General features: G+C 34.0%; 1 protein-coding gene across 4 annotated transcripts; it reads right to left on the reverse strand.

The window, feature by feature from the left end:
* Nucleotides 1-2798: 2798 nt before the first annotated feature.
* LOC139786199 (uncharacterized) lies at nucleotides 2799-15792 on the reverse strand. 4 transcript variants are annotated; one of them, XM_071725357.1, is made up of 4 exons: nucleotides 15526-15542; nucleotides 14154-14253; nucleotides 13861-14079; nucleotides 2799-13736 (listed from the first exon to the last, which is right to left on the reverse strand). In XM_071725357.1, the coding sequence occupies exons 2-4, from the start codon at nucleotides 14160-14162 to the stop codon at nucleotides 12135-12137; spliced, it is 1830 nt and encodes a 609-aa protein (XP_071581458.1). In that variant the 5' UTR covers nucleotides 14163-14253; nucleotides 15526-15542; the 3' UTR covers nucleotides 2799-12134. The 4 variants fall into 4 exon arrangements, with proteins under 4 accessions (XP_071581458.1, XP_071581457.1, XP_071581456.1 ...); XM_071725356.1 differs by lacking the exon at nucleotides 15526-15542 and adding an exon at nucleotides 15649-15792 and having other exon boundaries at nucleotides 13861-14253; XM_071725355.1 differs by having other exon boundaries at nucleotides 13861-14253; nucleotides 15526-15792.
* Between the last annotated feature and the right edge of the window lie 221 nt (nucleotides 15793-16013).

Below are 16013 nucleotides of genomic sequence, written 5' to 3' on the forward strand. Positions count from 1 at the left end.
GTTTTCGTTTCGGTTCTGGTCCAGCGAGTTATTAAATATAGCGTTTGTTGTAAAGAGGTGGAAGCCAGTGGCCAGATCGACTATACTGCGTTTAGTGCGTTCACGGAGATAAGTAATAGTGCTGCGACTAGCGTATACGAAATGGGGCATTCTGAGCTTTGTGATTGGTCAATTCTTCTAGAAGCATACAACCAATCACACTACACGGAATATGGCCCCCCATATAGGAGTTGCCAGATGTTACAATGAAACCAACGCTTGGCCAATGCTACGGCAGTCAATTGTCGGCCAAGGTTCTATCAGCCAGTGCTGGGCCATCACTGGCAAATAACTGGCTGCCTACCTATATAGAATAATCCGGCATTACAACGAAGACCAACACTTGGCCGATGGTTGGCAGCCGTACGTCGCCCAACATTCTGTCAGACAGTACTGGGCCATCACTGGCAAATAACTGACTGCCTACCTATATAGAATAATCCGGGATTACAACAAAGACCAACACTTGGCCGATGGTTGGCAGCCGTACGTCGTCCAACATTCTGTCAGACAGTACTGGGCCATCACTGGCAAATAACTGGCTGCCTACCTATATAGAATAATCCGGCATTACAACGAAGACCAACACTTGGCCGATGGTTGGCAGCCGTACGTCGCCCAACATTCTGTCAGACAGTACTGGGCCATCACTGGCAAATAACTGACTGCCTACCTATATAGAATAATCCGGGATTACAACAAAGACCAACACTTGGCCGATGGTTGGCAGCCGTACGTCGCCCAACATTCTGTCAGACAGTACTGGGCCATCACTGGCAAATAACTGACTGCCTACCTATATAGAATAATCTGGCATTACAATGAAGACCAACGCTTGGCCGATGCTACGGCAGTCAATTGCCGGCCAAGGTTCTATCAGCCACCCGTGTAAAAATTTGTTAGGGATGGCCTTACATAACATAAGGCGCCGATCATTAGTTATTAGGGATGCCATAAGAAAGGTTTTTCTTATTTTTGTGTAATGAGGCCCTTGTAAGGATTTGATAAGGATGTTTTAACTTTATAAATATATTTACGAACACAAAATTTCGTAATAAGCCGGCACTGGTTTCTGACATTCACCCGACATTAAGAAATATTATATCATATATCCAATTCAAAATTTTATTACTCTTTTTAAACTGAATTTGTTTCTTAAGATAATTTTTGAAAAATTATATATTTGCGCTGGTTATGACATATGTAGATTGTATATAACACTTACATCAAATTAAGAAGTAGTCTACCATGTAAGGCAGTTGGCTCACGATCCAGAGGTCCCGAGGTCCCGAGTTCGAATTCCACCAAGGTAAGTGTGTTTTTCAAATACGAGAAAATATTTATAATCATAGACTGCATCTTAAGAAACAAATTTAGTTAAAAAATAGTAATACAATTTCAAAATAAATAATTTTTTTTATGTCGGGTGAATATCGGAAATCAGTGTCGGCTCGATACTGGCTCGATACTGGCACGTAGCATTGTATCAGAAATCTGGCACCTGGCAACCAGTATTGGCGCAGTACTAAACCGATCATAAATCCTATACTGGGGCAGTACCAGTAGACAACGGCTGGGCCAGTACTGTCTGCCAGTATTGGGCCCAAGTTATCATCCGGTACTAGCGCCAGTACCGCGCCAGTAGTGTTGCCAGTACTACGCCAGTACCCGAACTGCAACAACCAGTACTGGCGCAGTATTGGGCCGTTTCGTATGTAAACAAATTCACAGTTGAGTTCGAGAATCAAGGTCCTATACTATAAATGTAGAGTTGTAGGCAGGCATCTCGCGACGCCTTTATTTATGGCATGGTTTACTTCAAGAAAGTTAAATTAAAAGTTAATAGTTACCGATAAAATGTAACTAAATTAAGTTAAAAGTTAAAAGTCTAAAATGTAACTAAGTTAAGTTAAAAATATTTAACTTTTTAACTTTTTAACTTAACTTTTATCTTTTTAACTAGACACTACCCAACCTTGGTCTAAACAAATTAAAACGTATCCGGCACAAAAAAGCGAGTACGATTCAATCTAAATAAAGAGCCATAATTCTTTTCATTTCGTATTCGTAATTTTAGCGTTTTCCCCTATACTATTGTCAACCCTTTAGTCTATAAGTCTAGCATTAGCGTAGCATTAATAGTGGTAAGCTCAGCGTTTCAATTATATTGTTATACTTTAATTAGCATGTAAGCAACGTAACTACTTTGCAATATTATTCTCCTTTCGTTAACACTCGGGAGGGAGTATGTGGCCACCGTCGAGTTTCCCCACTACACATCTAGTGAGTTCGTGATCCAGGGAAGCCGAGCTCTCCCGTTGCTGCGCCACTCCTACAGTCTCTTGTCTAACACAGACACACACACACACTGGTGCGTCTACGCGTTAGCTTCTCGTGTAGTTTTAGTTGCGTCATACTCGTTATTCACGAGTCTCCTGTACAATAGTGATACTAATAAACCTTTTCTTGTAGCCTCATTAAAAGTGCATTTTATTACCATAAACCGACGGAACATAATTGCTGTAGCTGCAATTCGCTACATACTTATTTCGCGCATGCGCACTCCATTTTGGACAACAAGAAATCAGGAGAGTTGCGCTACTGTATATACTGTGCTACCAGTCTGAAGTTGCTACTAGCAGTCCATAGGCCTGTTCGTTTTCGCTGCATTCCTGCAACCGTGGTTCATAAAGGTGGCCTCATAAAGGTTTTTATATTTAAGACCGTCTTAAATATAAGAATCGACTAATATATATGAATACGGGCTTTAGACTTTTATTTATGGGGACATTTAAAAAGCGTGGTGTACACATCAATTGACACGTTGGATGAATTGGTATAGAAAATTGAAAACTCTTGTCTATCAAATACGAAATAAACCTGGAATTTTTTAACGTGTTTGATCTTCAATGAGAAAGCGTGCCGAATTGTGTGTTGAAATAAACGGAGGGCACGTCGAACATATGCTGTAGAAACAGCTTTATAACTTGGAAATAAATGGTTTTTGGAGTATTGTTTATTAAAACTTTTTGGTTTGTATTTACGAGTACTAGATACTAGAGAGCCTAGAAGAGAGAGGCGTCAACGGGTTATGTAACCAGCCCTCCGTGATTGGCTGGTAACAATATGTAAGGTGGACATTGAGAGATTACGTCAATACAAAAGAGCGCAAGAGAGGTCAGACTCTACTAACCTCTTCTTACCTCTTCTACACTGGCGTCGCAATTTGCAATGTCCACCTTACATATTATTGCCAGCCAATCACGGAGGGCTGGTCACATAACCCGTTGGCGCCTCTCTCTCCTAGAGGATCTCTAACTACATACTGTTAAAATTTGATACCACCTTTTTTGAACACCCTGTGTGTATATCAAAACATATCAACATATATATCAAACATTAATAAAATAATTATACACGTTATATTTCCCTTTAGTCAATTTTATCTATGCAAAGTGCAAGGCAATTGCACGCAAACGTAATCAATTGAATCTTAAATTATGATTTGTGTATCATAATACTGTAGGCCATTAGCAGGGTTGGGAAGTAACGCGTCACTCGCAACGCCGTTACCGGTACAGTTACTTTATTTTTATAACGAACTGGTAACGACGTTACTTTTTTCTTTTTGTAACTGTAACGGAAACGTAGTTACATTTTTTCAGTAGCGGTAACAAATTTAACAGTTACTTTTATCGTTACTTTTTATATTTTGAATCTATTTATAACATAATTTTCGTATATTCAATCTTCAGTCTTCGACCGATATTCAGAGTCCGTTGCTATATTTAAGATCGTCTTAAGAATAGTTTTAAGATATCACAAACCAATCACAAAGCCGTATTAGTATAAGAATAAACTTTATGAATATACCGGCTTTGATACCGTGCGCTTGCCGCTGCGCTTTTTCGTGTTAAAATTTTTAAACACATAAAATTAAGAGTACAAAAAGTATTGACTGTATTTATAAATTTAATAAAAATAAATTTTTTATATGAATTTTGAGCATTATAAAACCTCTCTCTTTTATTTGTGGTCTTGCGTTTTAAAATATAAAATTTTATTTCTCTTATTAATATTTTAACAAAAAATATTACAAAAGTAAATTTTTTAGATTGTGATCTCGTTTTAGCATTAAAACAGTAACCGAAAAAGTAACGAATTGTTACTTTTTAAATAATGGTAACGGTAAAGAGTTATTTTCAAAAAGTAACTTTTCCATCCCTGGCCATTAATTCGTATAAAATAGAGATTATTAGAAATCATTGGAAATCAAAATTGTGAGCAAATAGATATCCTCCTCCAAAAGAAATCTTCAATTGTTCGAAGCACAGAGTTAGCCAAGTAATCTTAGTAAACCTTCGATCTCATCTTATTTTTATATCATTATTTATAATCTTTTTAATCTATTTAAATATAAATAAATCATATATGTATATATATAATTACGTTATATATATGTATATATATGTATATGTACATACAGGGTGCATCATTTATAATGTTAATGACAAATATCTCATAAAATATAAGTACATCCTATGAAAAAATGATTTAGACGAAACTTGTTTGAAATCAAAGGGGACACAAGATGGTAGGGTTGTGTGGGGTGATGTGCAACATGGGGTGATGTGCAACGTTTCCGATTCCTGGTCTGCATGTCGACATTTGACAGAACCGCATACTGCCATGTGTTTGTGTCGACAGTACCTTGTTTTAGATAAATAACTCGCGAGATAGCACGCACCCTGGTTTGCTGTACGAAAAGCGAGTTAAATTTCTCGAGCTGAATGTATTTTTTGCTTTTCACATTTATAGTGATTTCGTGAATTGGTTTTAGTCATCTTATAGGTAAATATTTTTATATTGTTAGTTTTTCAAGTGCTTTTGATAATCCAAAGCGATTTTGTGATTTCCTTACATTGTGTTGGTGTCACGCCAGTCCGCGCAAAATAGCGTGTTTGGGGTGATGTGCAACATGATCTGAAATGTGTCGACATGCAAGGTCGCAACTATTTTACTTGTGACAACTGCGATTCAGATGATGAAAAATAAAGTTTTTTGCGTTTTTCCTTTCATTATATTAATTTTTAAGCGATAAATAAATAAGAAATCAAATAAAAAATGATTTTTTTTTTTTTCAGGTCGATTACAACACAGTGAAATTTTTTGTTCACCAGATTTCGATTAATTTGTATTTAAGAAGCCCAAATTTAACATTTAAGTCGATTGATGTCGATATTCATGCATTTTTTACCTTAATTTTACCTGTGTTGCACATCACCCCAAGAAAATTTGAAAATGCTAAAACAGACGTTTTTGAAAACTCGAAAAATTTTTAGGAAAAATTTAAAATTTTGAAAATCTAATCACGCAGAATTTTAGTATTTTCTTTCCTCTACATTATACAGCCATGATATATTCAAGAATTTGATTTTTGGATATGTTTTCCGAGCAACAAAAAAAAAGTGTTGCACATCACCCCACACAACCCTACTATTCGTTTCATCATAGATGGCTCTAATATAGGTCAAACAAAGATCAACTTTATTATTTTAAATAAAAACCCCTATTTTTCATTGTATCATCTTTTTCTGCTAATTAAATAGAACAACTTTTGTCCGAAACATTTTTTATTTGCCTAATACTTAATAAGATATTCAAGGAAAACTTAGCAACTTTTTCAATATTTAGCATATAATATCTCAATAATAGCATGTAATATCTCAATAATTGTTTGCCACAAAAAAAAGTGGTACAAGACTCTTTGACTTAATTTGGTCTGAAGAATATGCTGTTGCAATAGTACCCTAACTTTTTTAAACACTTGTGTATACACCTTGAAGCTTTCGTGTATATACAAGTAATAAAAAAGTTGGGGTACTACTGCAACAGCATATTCTTCAGACTAAATTAAGTCACAGAGTCCTGTACCACTTTTCTCTCTGGCAAACAATTATTGAGATATTATATGCTGAATATTGAAAAAGTTGCCAAGTTTTCCTTGAATATCTTATAAAGTATTAGGCAAATAAAAAAATGTTTCGGACAAAAGTTGTTCAATTTAATTAGCAGAAAAAGATAATGCAATGAAAAATGCGGGTTTCTATTTAAAATAATAAAGTTCATCTTTGTTTGACCTATATTAGAGCCATCTATGATGAAACGAATAATGCCATCTTATGTCTCCTTTAATTTCAAACAAGTTTTGTCTAAATCATTTTTTCATATTTGGATGCATATTTTATGAGATATTTGTCATTGAGATTATAAACGGTTCACCCTTTATATACAGGATATTCCTACACTTAGGGCCGATTGTTTCAACCTGTTGGTAAACTAACTAATAGTTAAATCATATATGTGTTTTTGTTTTTCCTTCAAATTAAACAAGGATAGACTTATGATTTAACTATTAGTTAGTTTACCAATAGGTTGGAACAACCGGCCCTTAGTGCTAAAACTGGTAAAACAGCTCTAGCACATAAAAACAAGTCGAAAATGTCTAATAAACATATGTTCGACACGTGATGTAGTGCCTCGTCGTATATCCGTGTGTCGTGACTATAGTTCCCCTGTGCTGTGTTTAGGGAGAGGAGTTTTGGTGGGTGCAAGCCCCACATACTCCGGTGTGGCCGGCCCCCGGAGATGCGCGAGACATTTTTCCTCCGGGAAACAAAAAAACGTATGTCCGAATCCAAATGGAAGTTATAAGGTATTGAAGTTGCTTTCGTAAGATAACATATATAAATTGAAATAAATTTTGTTTAATGTTCTTTATTCTATTTCAAGCTTTACAAAAGGTGCTCAAAAATTCCTCCATGATTCAGACATATAATAACTATAATAATTGACACTTAATGCTGCTGATGTCTCATCCGCAAAACTCTAAACATATATTTTTCAAAAAGCTTGAAACAATTTATTAATTCGTGCTAGAAAGTGTATTTTTTATTAATTCGTGCTAAAAAGTGTAGTTATTTAATGGTGACGGCTGGTCTAGTGGGTAGAGCGCCAGATTCGTAATCCGGAGAACCGAATTCGAATCCCGCTAGGCCACTGAGAATTTCTCAGTAAAAATGCCGCACCCCTATCTGACGGATAGAGGTAACCTCTAGATGGGAAAACTGGGCTCCGTCTTTCAGAAAGAGACGTTAAGCAGTTGGTCCACTCATAGCCGTGACCGCTATGATGTACCTCAGGAAAAAGTCACCAACCCGCTCGATAAGCGTGGTGACTTTTAGTTAGCACAGGTACTCGCCAACACGTCTGGCAAGCGTGGCGTTTTAATGCCAAAAACCTTCAATTACCATGAAATGGAAATGGAAGAGGCCTATGTCCAGGAGTGGATGTTAAGGAGATCCTAAACTGACCCAAATTACCGACAATTGCAGAGAGAGCTCCAACTTTGAGTAGACTGCACAGAACTTAAAACAATTTGTACACAATTGAAATATGCACGAAAACACATCGCGCGAGTGTTGATTTCAAGACAAAAATCGGAAAAAATTAAAAAAATATATTTTTGAGCTGTCACCTACCGTAAACGTTTGCTTAATACAGGAGTTGTACAGTTTGTATATACATACAAAATAAGATACACGCGCCATTCGTATAATGTAAACAAAGAATACCGTACATGAAAAACTAAAATTAAAAACGTAACAAAAAAGTTTGAGCTTTCGCTACTATTTTGTGCAAAAGCACATGCAGGTTGATAGGATAAGCAGTATTGCGTGTAGCGAAAGATGGCGCAGCGATCGAACAAGGACAAATTACTATAGTTAAACAAGGACAGATATAGAAAAAACAGGAATAGAAATGTTGACATTATCGACATCGAGGAAGTTCGGCCTTCGCTTTTGTAAAAGTTTAACAAGATTAAAGAACATTAAGGGAGGAGCCTCATGTAAAACGCTGAAAACAAGGCAATTTTGTGGAATTTTTTTTAAAGAGACATTAAAATGAAACTTATTGAAACTTGGGTAATGGTTTTAGCAACATTTGTAGATGTAAAAAAATATTTTTTCATTGCAAAATTCTTTATTTATAAGTAGCAACAAAGCCTATTCTCAAAGGCCGCGGCGCCGGACTTCACAATTGGTGTGCAGCATTGCGCCTGCAATTCATCATTGAAACAAAAATACAAAATTTTTTTACTTTTATTATAAGTTACCATTGTCGGTAAACCTTTTTGTTCAGTAAAAAATGCAAAACTGAAAAAATAACAGGACTAAAAAAAAATTCGATTTTTACGGAAAAATTTTGGCTTTAATTATGCAGTAAAAATTATTTTATTTGATAAAATGACTAAACAAGGAGGTTTACATACAATGGTATTTAGTTATCTGCATGCATGCCAAAAAGCAAGTCGATTGGTTGAATAGTTTATGAGTAATCTTGCACACCAATTTGAAAAACATGGTTTTGAGAAAAACGCGTTTAAAGTTTCAAGTTCTCGGAGCGCACGCTTTACTTGCGTAACGCTCAGGTATAAAATCGCCTATTTCAAGTTCGAATTTTGCTCTGGAACTTTGGGAACATATTCTAGAGATATTATACTGATTTATGCAATAAAAATTTTTTCAATTTTTTTGACTGGTTACATGAGGCTCTCCCCTTAAACAACATTTACTTCAATTTACTTATTTACTTCAATTTTCTTACGAAAGCAACTTCAATACCCTAATCCGAAAACGTTCGGATTCGAACATATGTTTATTAGACATTTTCGACTTGTTTTCATATTTTACAGTCGCTGTACCAGTTTTGGTACTGAGTTCAGGGACACCCTATATGTATATATATATGTACTAGATTTTTCGCCCGCGCTTTGCGCGGGCTCAAAATCTATTCCCCTCCGACCGGACCGGGGCAAACTTGACACTAGGCTTTTTACCAATTTAAATCTATCGTAGAAACTTGCCTTTCCTACTGTAAATGCGTCTTTATGTGCCAGTATTATCAACGAAATTTGGTGACATTCTGAGTTATGGTGTAATTTTTAGAGCGATATAAGCGTTTTTGATAGTAAAAAGTAGTTTTTCTGATCTCTCGAAAATTTCTACTCTTTCATCGAGCTTTACTCTTGCGAATCTACCGGTAAATGATTTTGATGGGAAATTCGATGCTTTATACGAATCCGATAATAGTTTTTGCATATTTTCAAAATTTTTATATTTTTGGAGTGACAAAAGTGAAAAACGACGTTCAGGGCAAAGTCGACACCATGCCGTTTTATCGGCTCCCAATAACAAACAATGCTTGTCATGCAGCTATATGGCCTATGACAAATGTGTGCGCACATCTAATCGCGAATTTACTTGTATAAATTGTTTTTCAGACATGAGTTTAGATGAAAATAATTGAATGTTTAACAATTTTTGTTCTCATTATTTCCAATGATTGTTTTACTTAATTCGAAATTTTTGTACTTTCTAAATACACGATAAACAATGTATGTTTAGTTTCAGATAATAAAAAATTAGTTCCAGATCAAATTGTGTCGATCAGGCAAAGTGTCGAGTTTGCCCCGGCATTTTTCAATTTAAAAATTTGTCTTTACGTCATTTTTCCTTTCCTGGGGGCAAAACTAAGCGACGTACAGCAAAACTTCCTTAAGCAATTTTGTACCTGAAGGAACACTCTTTAAATGTGTACCATTAAATTTGCTTGAAAATTTTAATTAATTGTTGAAAATTGCGTTTGAAAAAATCGTGTCGAGTTTGCCCCCCCCCCCCCGGTCTCCCCTATATATAAACATAACATAAATTTCTTTGGTCTGACTTTTTACTTTATATACTAATTGTAAGTATACAAAAAAATCATATCTCTAAAATTATATTTCTAAAAAAAATTTTTTTTAAATAGTCAGAGATTGTTGCAATTACTGTAATCTAACAGATATAGGCTTCATACACAGCAGTTTTAATCAAGAACTTTTACACATAACAATATATATGCTTGAAAAATTGAACATATAACGTATCATAAGTTAGCTAATATTATTTAAATCTTAGTTTTTCAGATCAAAAGTTCTTTATATGTCATAAATAAAGCATCTATGACAATTTTGTCAGAAACTGAAACAATCTCACGACCATAACAATATGATCATGTTCTCGAATATATAGGATGTCTCAGGCTTTTATGTTCTATGAGCAGAAATAAGAAAAAAAATGTTATATAAAAATATAGGTCCCAAAATGTTATATTAGAAAGTTATAGCAAAAGTACGATATAAATGTGTAAGAAACAATTTCACTTAAACCAATCGAAGAAAAATGGAGCGTTGAGCCGTAACAAGGTGTTGGTGTTCGTATATTCTATACTCTATATTCTATACTTAAATTTCACTTAAGTTTACATTTCAAAGTATCATCTGCCAATATCAATACAAGCTATACATCGATATATTAAAAATTTATCACCCCAGGAATTTAAACCCAAGCGTAATTGCAAATGAACATTGATAAAGACTGTGTGATACGGCATTTTTCTGTTAAAGAATCTTTATTGATATTGTCTAACAGAAGTCCTTGCATTCCCTGCACATAAACCGAATACCAAATGACTATCCAAATATTCTTCGTTTGTGAAAACTCACGGCATTTTGGGATAATGCAAGGTACTGCTCTAATATTTATACAAGGTTTTATGATCATCTTCAACTATTTCAAAGGGCACGGACATACGAGACACATTGTAAACCTATAGAGAAGCGCTACAAAGTGTCTCGTCTGTTCGGACCCTAAGTACAGCTAGAAGAAGAGAAGATAAATATCATCGAACGGCATATCACTTATGTATACGTGTCACTTATCTATGACAAGACCATTATTATTTCTTCAATACAAAATTCTAAACTTTTACTGTGACTTTCTAATAAAGCATTTTGAGACCTATGTTTATATAAATTTTTTTCTTTTGCTCATACAACATAATACTAAACTTTGTATGGAAAAACCTGAGACACCCTGTATGTGGGTATCACAAAAGAATATTAAAACTTAATTTCTAAAACGCCAATGCTAGACATCAAAATCGCAATTCAGTTTGAGTGTCATATATAAAATTGTGCTGATGAAATTGATGATCCATATTAAACTAATACGATATCAAAAATATTACTTTATTAATCGTTGATCAGAAATGGTAAAATTTTACTTTTTTCGACGTTTCAGATATTATTACCTTCAAATTGTTACGAAATTTTGTGTATTTACTTTAATTAAATTTTCTAGATATATTTCTTTTCTTTTTTTTTCAAAGCATAAAAATATATACATTCTATTTCATATACAGTACAATAAGTACAGAAAAATGCAACTGTAAACAAGCAGTTTGTTATTGAAAAATTTGTAAAAGAGATACAGTCTTGGAGATAAACTTTTTTCAAATTCTTATACATTTCGATTTTATTTTGATGTTAAAATTTTTATTACTTAATATCTGTGTATTAGTCCGTTATATTCATATAAATACATCAATAAATATAAATCTTAATTTACTTCATTATATGTTACTCATGAATTGAATTACAATAATCTTGTTACATTAACAAGATTCATAAGTTCAAACCAATTTGTGATTTTGATGTATAATGTAGACATATTGCATTTTGCAGAATTATTTTCTATTCTTTTACTGTATTGAAGTTGAATGTACTCGTATACAGAATGCTGCATATAAGTATTAATATACCTGTATACATGGGTATTATATACAAGTATTAATAACATATATTTTTGAAATATTGGATATGAATAAGCATTCATTTAAAAACTACAATATGCATTCCATATAGCTAATGTTTTGTTGGCAAAATATATTTACATTGTCAAGCCCAGCGAACTCTTAAAGTATTCAACAGATCTACTCTCTGTCCGATGTGTATACATCAAAATATCTAAGTTGTCAAAACCACTTTGATTCTCATCCTGTAGTATTAAAATACAAACACCACATTCGTTCAAGAACAAAACCATATAAAAAAATATTTTAGCGCGTCATAAAGTTTCTCTTGCTTATACAACCACGATCTTATGATTGTTACCATTTGGCAAGAGAACGTAATAGACACGCTTTTCCTTATCTCATTGAAATTCTTGCATATTAGTATGATACTGAGCGTTAGCAAATGATCCGTTAGCTTGTTCGTTCTGTTCAATAACGCTTTGCATTTCAACAGTTGACTCATTGCTAGATTGTCCATTATTTAAATTTCCAGTACTGCTAACGTTATTTGTCACTACATTCACATTATTCGTGGCATTTGATTGTTGCACGTTTAAACTATTTTGTGCAGAATTATTATTATTTTTTGATCTGTGTCTAAGTCTATGTGTAGTAAGATATTGTTTTACTGAAAACGCTTTATGGCATATATCGCATTTATATGGCAATGGATCTGGGCAATTTATACCATCCATGACAGTGACTGCATGAGTAGTTAAATGCATCACGTAATAATGTTTTACAACAAATGACTTCCCACAAGTTTCGCAAATGTAAGGACCAGATACACCATGCGTTTTTCTATGTTTATGTAGATTATCCTTACGTGAAAAACTTTTGCCACACAATTCACATTCGTGCATTTTCTGTCCGGTATGAGATACTGAATGTCTAACCAAGTGTTCCTTACGACTGAAAGCTTTTGCACATGTCGTACACACATACGGTCGCTCACCGGTATGTAATTTTCGATGTTGAAAGAGATGTTCTTTTCGTTTGAATGGCTTACTACAAATGTCACAACTGAAGGCATTAACATTAGTTTGCAAAGGATCATCTTTACTTCCAGTATTCGATGGTTCACTCATAAGTGTCTCAACATTACAATTATGATTGCTCATTTGGTTGAATGAAGGAAAGTTTTTACCACAGTCACGGCAAATAGCATTCCTTGCAGCTTGTCCTTGAGGATTCACAGTGATTAAAGATGTTGGCTCTGATCCTGACCTAAGCCTCAGAAATTCTCTGATCTGTTCGATTGAATTACGAGAGATTCCGTCATCAGATGATGTTTTTGCAAATTCTTTAAAATCTTTGTCATTTCGAACTGTCATTAATGGATTCTCTTTGAAACCCAAATTTAAAAATACTTCTGGCGTTGCTTGTACTGTAGTATAAGTTTGTACATTTGGGTTAGGAGATTCATCTTTTTGGGCCTCGGATTGTATTTTTTGTATGATTTGTTGATTCGGTTCCATATCCGTTTCAGTTTTGAGAACTATATTATTATTTTGATGTACAACTGGCGTCTCTTGTTTTACTGAAAATTCTTGCTGTGTTATAATTTGTACTTGCTGTTTTTCAAGTTGAAGTTGTCTATGCTGCTTTTCAAATTCACGTTGTTGCCTTTGTAATTGTTGAAGCTGCTGTGATATCTGTGATTGTCCTTGTACCTGTTGACTGACTTGGCTTTGATTCTGTTGTTGAGATAATTGTGCTGATTGACTCAATTGTTGAGAAATTGCTCTTTGGGATTGTGCTTGCTGATTTATTTGGCTGTGATTCTGTATTTGGCTCTGAGTTTGCTGCTGAATTGCGGGAGATTGATTTTGCTGGTCACTGATTTGATTTTGCGCTTCATTTGATTGATGCGATGATACTTGAGAAGTTTGTTGTTGGTAACTGTAATGAGTCTCTGCTGTAGCTTCAACGACAGCCGCTGCCATACCGCCTGGTTGCATCTGAACCCAAAAAAATATTGGATTACTTTTGATGCAAATAAATAAACTAATAAATATATGTAGAATATATTTAACAAAAACGTTGTTATACTTAATATAAAAGTATTATTTATTAATTGCAAACCTGCATAGCACATTTGTATTGCTGTACCCTTGCTTGCACACCACTGATAATTTGTATATTAGAAGTATTTATATTGCTAACTACAACAGGTTGTTGATGCTGTGTTTGATCTGCTAATTGTTGATTATTCATTATTTGGCCTCCCACTGGTGTTGGCACTTTATCCATTGACTTTAGAACATCATCCTCTGGTGTGGACGGTCTTTCCTTTTCGATATTCTTTACATAAACTTTTCCTTCTTTCAGAAATTCCTCAGAAAAACGAAGCGAGGTAAAATAAGACTCCAACATACCCTCAGCATTGACCACAGTTTCTCGGAACTCTATAAAACTCTCTAGCTTCTTGACACATTCGTGGCATACAATTTTTGGTAATGAATCCTCCTCCATAACCTTTAAGAAATACAAATAATTATAATTTAAAATTTATTTATTTTAATATGTGGTAATTTATTCTATTTTAATTCTTCTTTTATGACAATTAGATCATAAAATTAAATATTAATTTATTGTCATATATATCAATCATGTGCCAGAAATGAATGAATAAATAAATAAATAAATCTGTTAAATAGTTACAGTTTATATTATTTTGATAACTTGTATAAAAATATATATATATATTTCTTTTTCAATATGTTAAAATAGACTGAATCAATAACAAAGAAAGTTAAATTTCTGAATCTAAATAGTATAAATGTAAACAATATTTTAATGTTCTAGAAAAAGATGTAAAAGTTGTGTCAGTAATAGTAAAAGTCTATATAAAATTTATGATTTGATCTTAAGGATATACTATAACCTATCCTATATATATGTTGACCTGTTTATATTGATTGTTTCTATATTCTATATTCTACATAAAAAATAAAAACCTTATAAATCTTCTAAGACTTAAATATTAGTAACAAGATAAAAATAAATTAGAAGTATCTGCTTTATTTTAAGTTATTTTCGTAAACCTGTTAAACTTCTATTTTGTTATATCCACTACAGGAAACATATACAGATGTAATACAAATGTATGTACACTCAGTCAACACAAAGCATATCAGTTACATTACATCTATATTATAATTTTGTACACAACATTAACGTAATATATAACATATGTTATTACTGTATACATTGTATGTACATTGTATGTATGTACATACATACTGTGTACTGTGTGCATGTACATTTACATTGTTGAGTGTAAGATTATAACATAGGTGTAATGTAACTGATGCTTTGTATCGACTAGGCAGATATATATCATAATATCATAATCTATGCTTATTATCCTAAATCTTAACAAAACTTCCTTTAACCATTCTTTTCATGATACATACATATAAATAAACGAACGTATAATGTTGTCATGAAAAATAAGAATATAATAACATAATCGTATTTCAAATATTAACAATGCGGTCTCATGATTAAAAAATATGTTATTTATTGTTCTCATAGATTTTCAAAAGTATTCTCGCCAAGTGTCAGAGTATATTCTTTAGAGTCTTAATATACATCTGACACAAATATTCTTTATAGATTTTTCAGACATTTTTTTTATTTTTGTCTTGCTCATGACAAGTCGAATTGACAAATAGGGTTAAGTGACCGCATTATTACAAAAGGATTGAAAATAGCTTGTGTCGCGAGTTGAGCATGAATGCTCACCTGTATCGGTAGATACGTCTGTATTTTCGTTTGCAATTGTCGTCTGCGTCCTTCATCGCGAAAAATATTCATCTTGTTACCCTCACTGCTGGTACACAGTCGACACAATTCATAATAGTTTACCTTACGGTATCCCGACATCGTTTTTCCCGCGGTAAACCGATTACGACCACCGAAGAATCGCAGAAGGAGAGAGAGAAGGCTTTCAATTGCGTGACACTCACTACAGGAACGGTAAACACGCAAAACCACCGCCACCGCCACCGCCACCGCCACCGCCACCGCCGCCGCCACCGCCGCCACCGTCACCGCCGCCACCGCCACCGCCACCGCCACCGCCGCCGCCACCGCCACCGTCACCTCTATGAAACTAGCCGACAGAAATTACTAAATTTGATAATTTTTTATTTTTCTAAGGCCGGTATTCATAATCAGATCTTATTTCAAGACCGTCTTAAGTAAGGGCCAAAGCACATGTGACAATCGTA

This window comes from Temnothorax nylanderi, unplaced genomic scaffold, assembly GCF_030848795.1.
Source record: "Temnothorax nylanderi isolate EJ_2023f unplaced genomic scaffold, tnyl_v1.0 TNYL_tig0980_pilon, whole genome shotgun sequence".
NCBI lineage: Eukaryota > Metazoa > Arthropoda > Insecta > Hymenoptera > Formicidae > Temnothorax > Temnothorax nylanderi.

Excerpts from the sequence above, each read along its gene's own strand:
- LOC139786199 (XM_071725355.1), bottom strand. The coding sequence starts at position 15,666 with ATGTCGGGATACCGTAAGGTAAACTATTATGAATTGTGTCGACTGTGT. Across the intron at positions 14,254-15,525 it reads AGACGTATCTACCGATACAG|GTTATGGAGGAGGATTCATT; the intron begins GTGAGCATTCAT and ends TATTTCTTAAAG. Across the intron at positions 13,737-13,860 it reads AATACAAATGTGCTATGCAG|ATGCAACCAGGCGGTATGGC; the intron begins GTTTGCAATTAA and ends TTTTGGGTTCAG.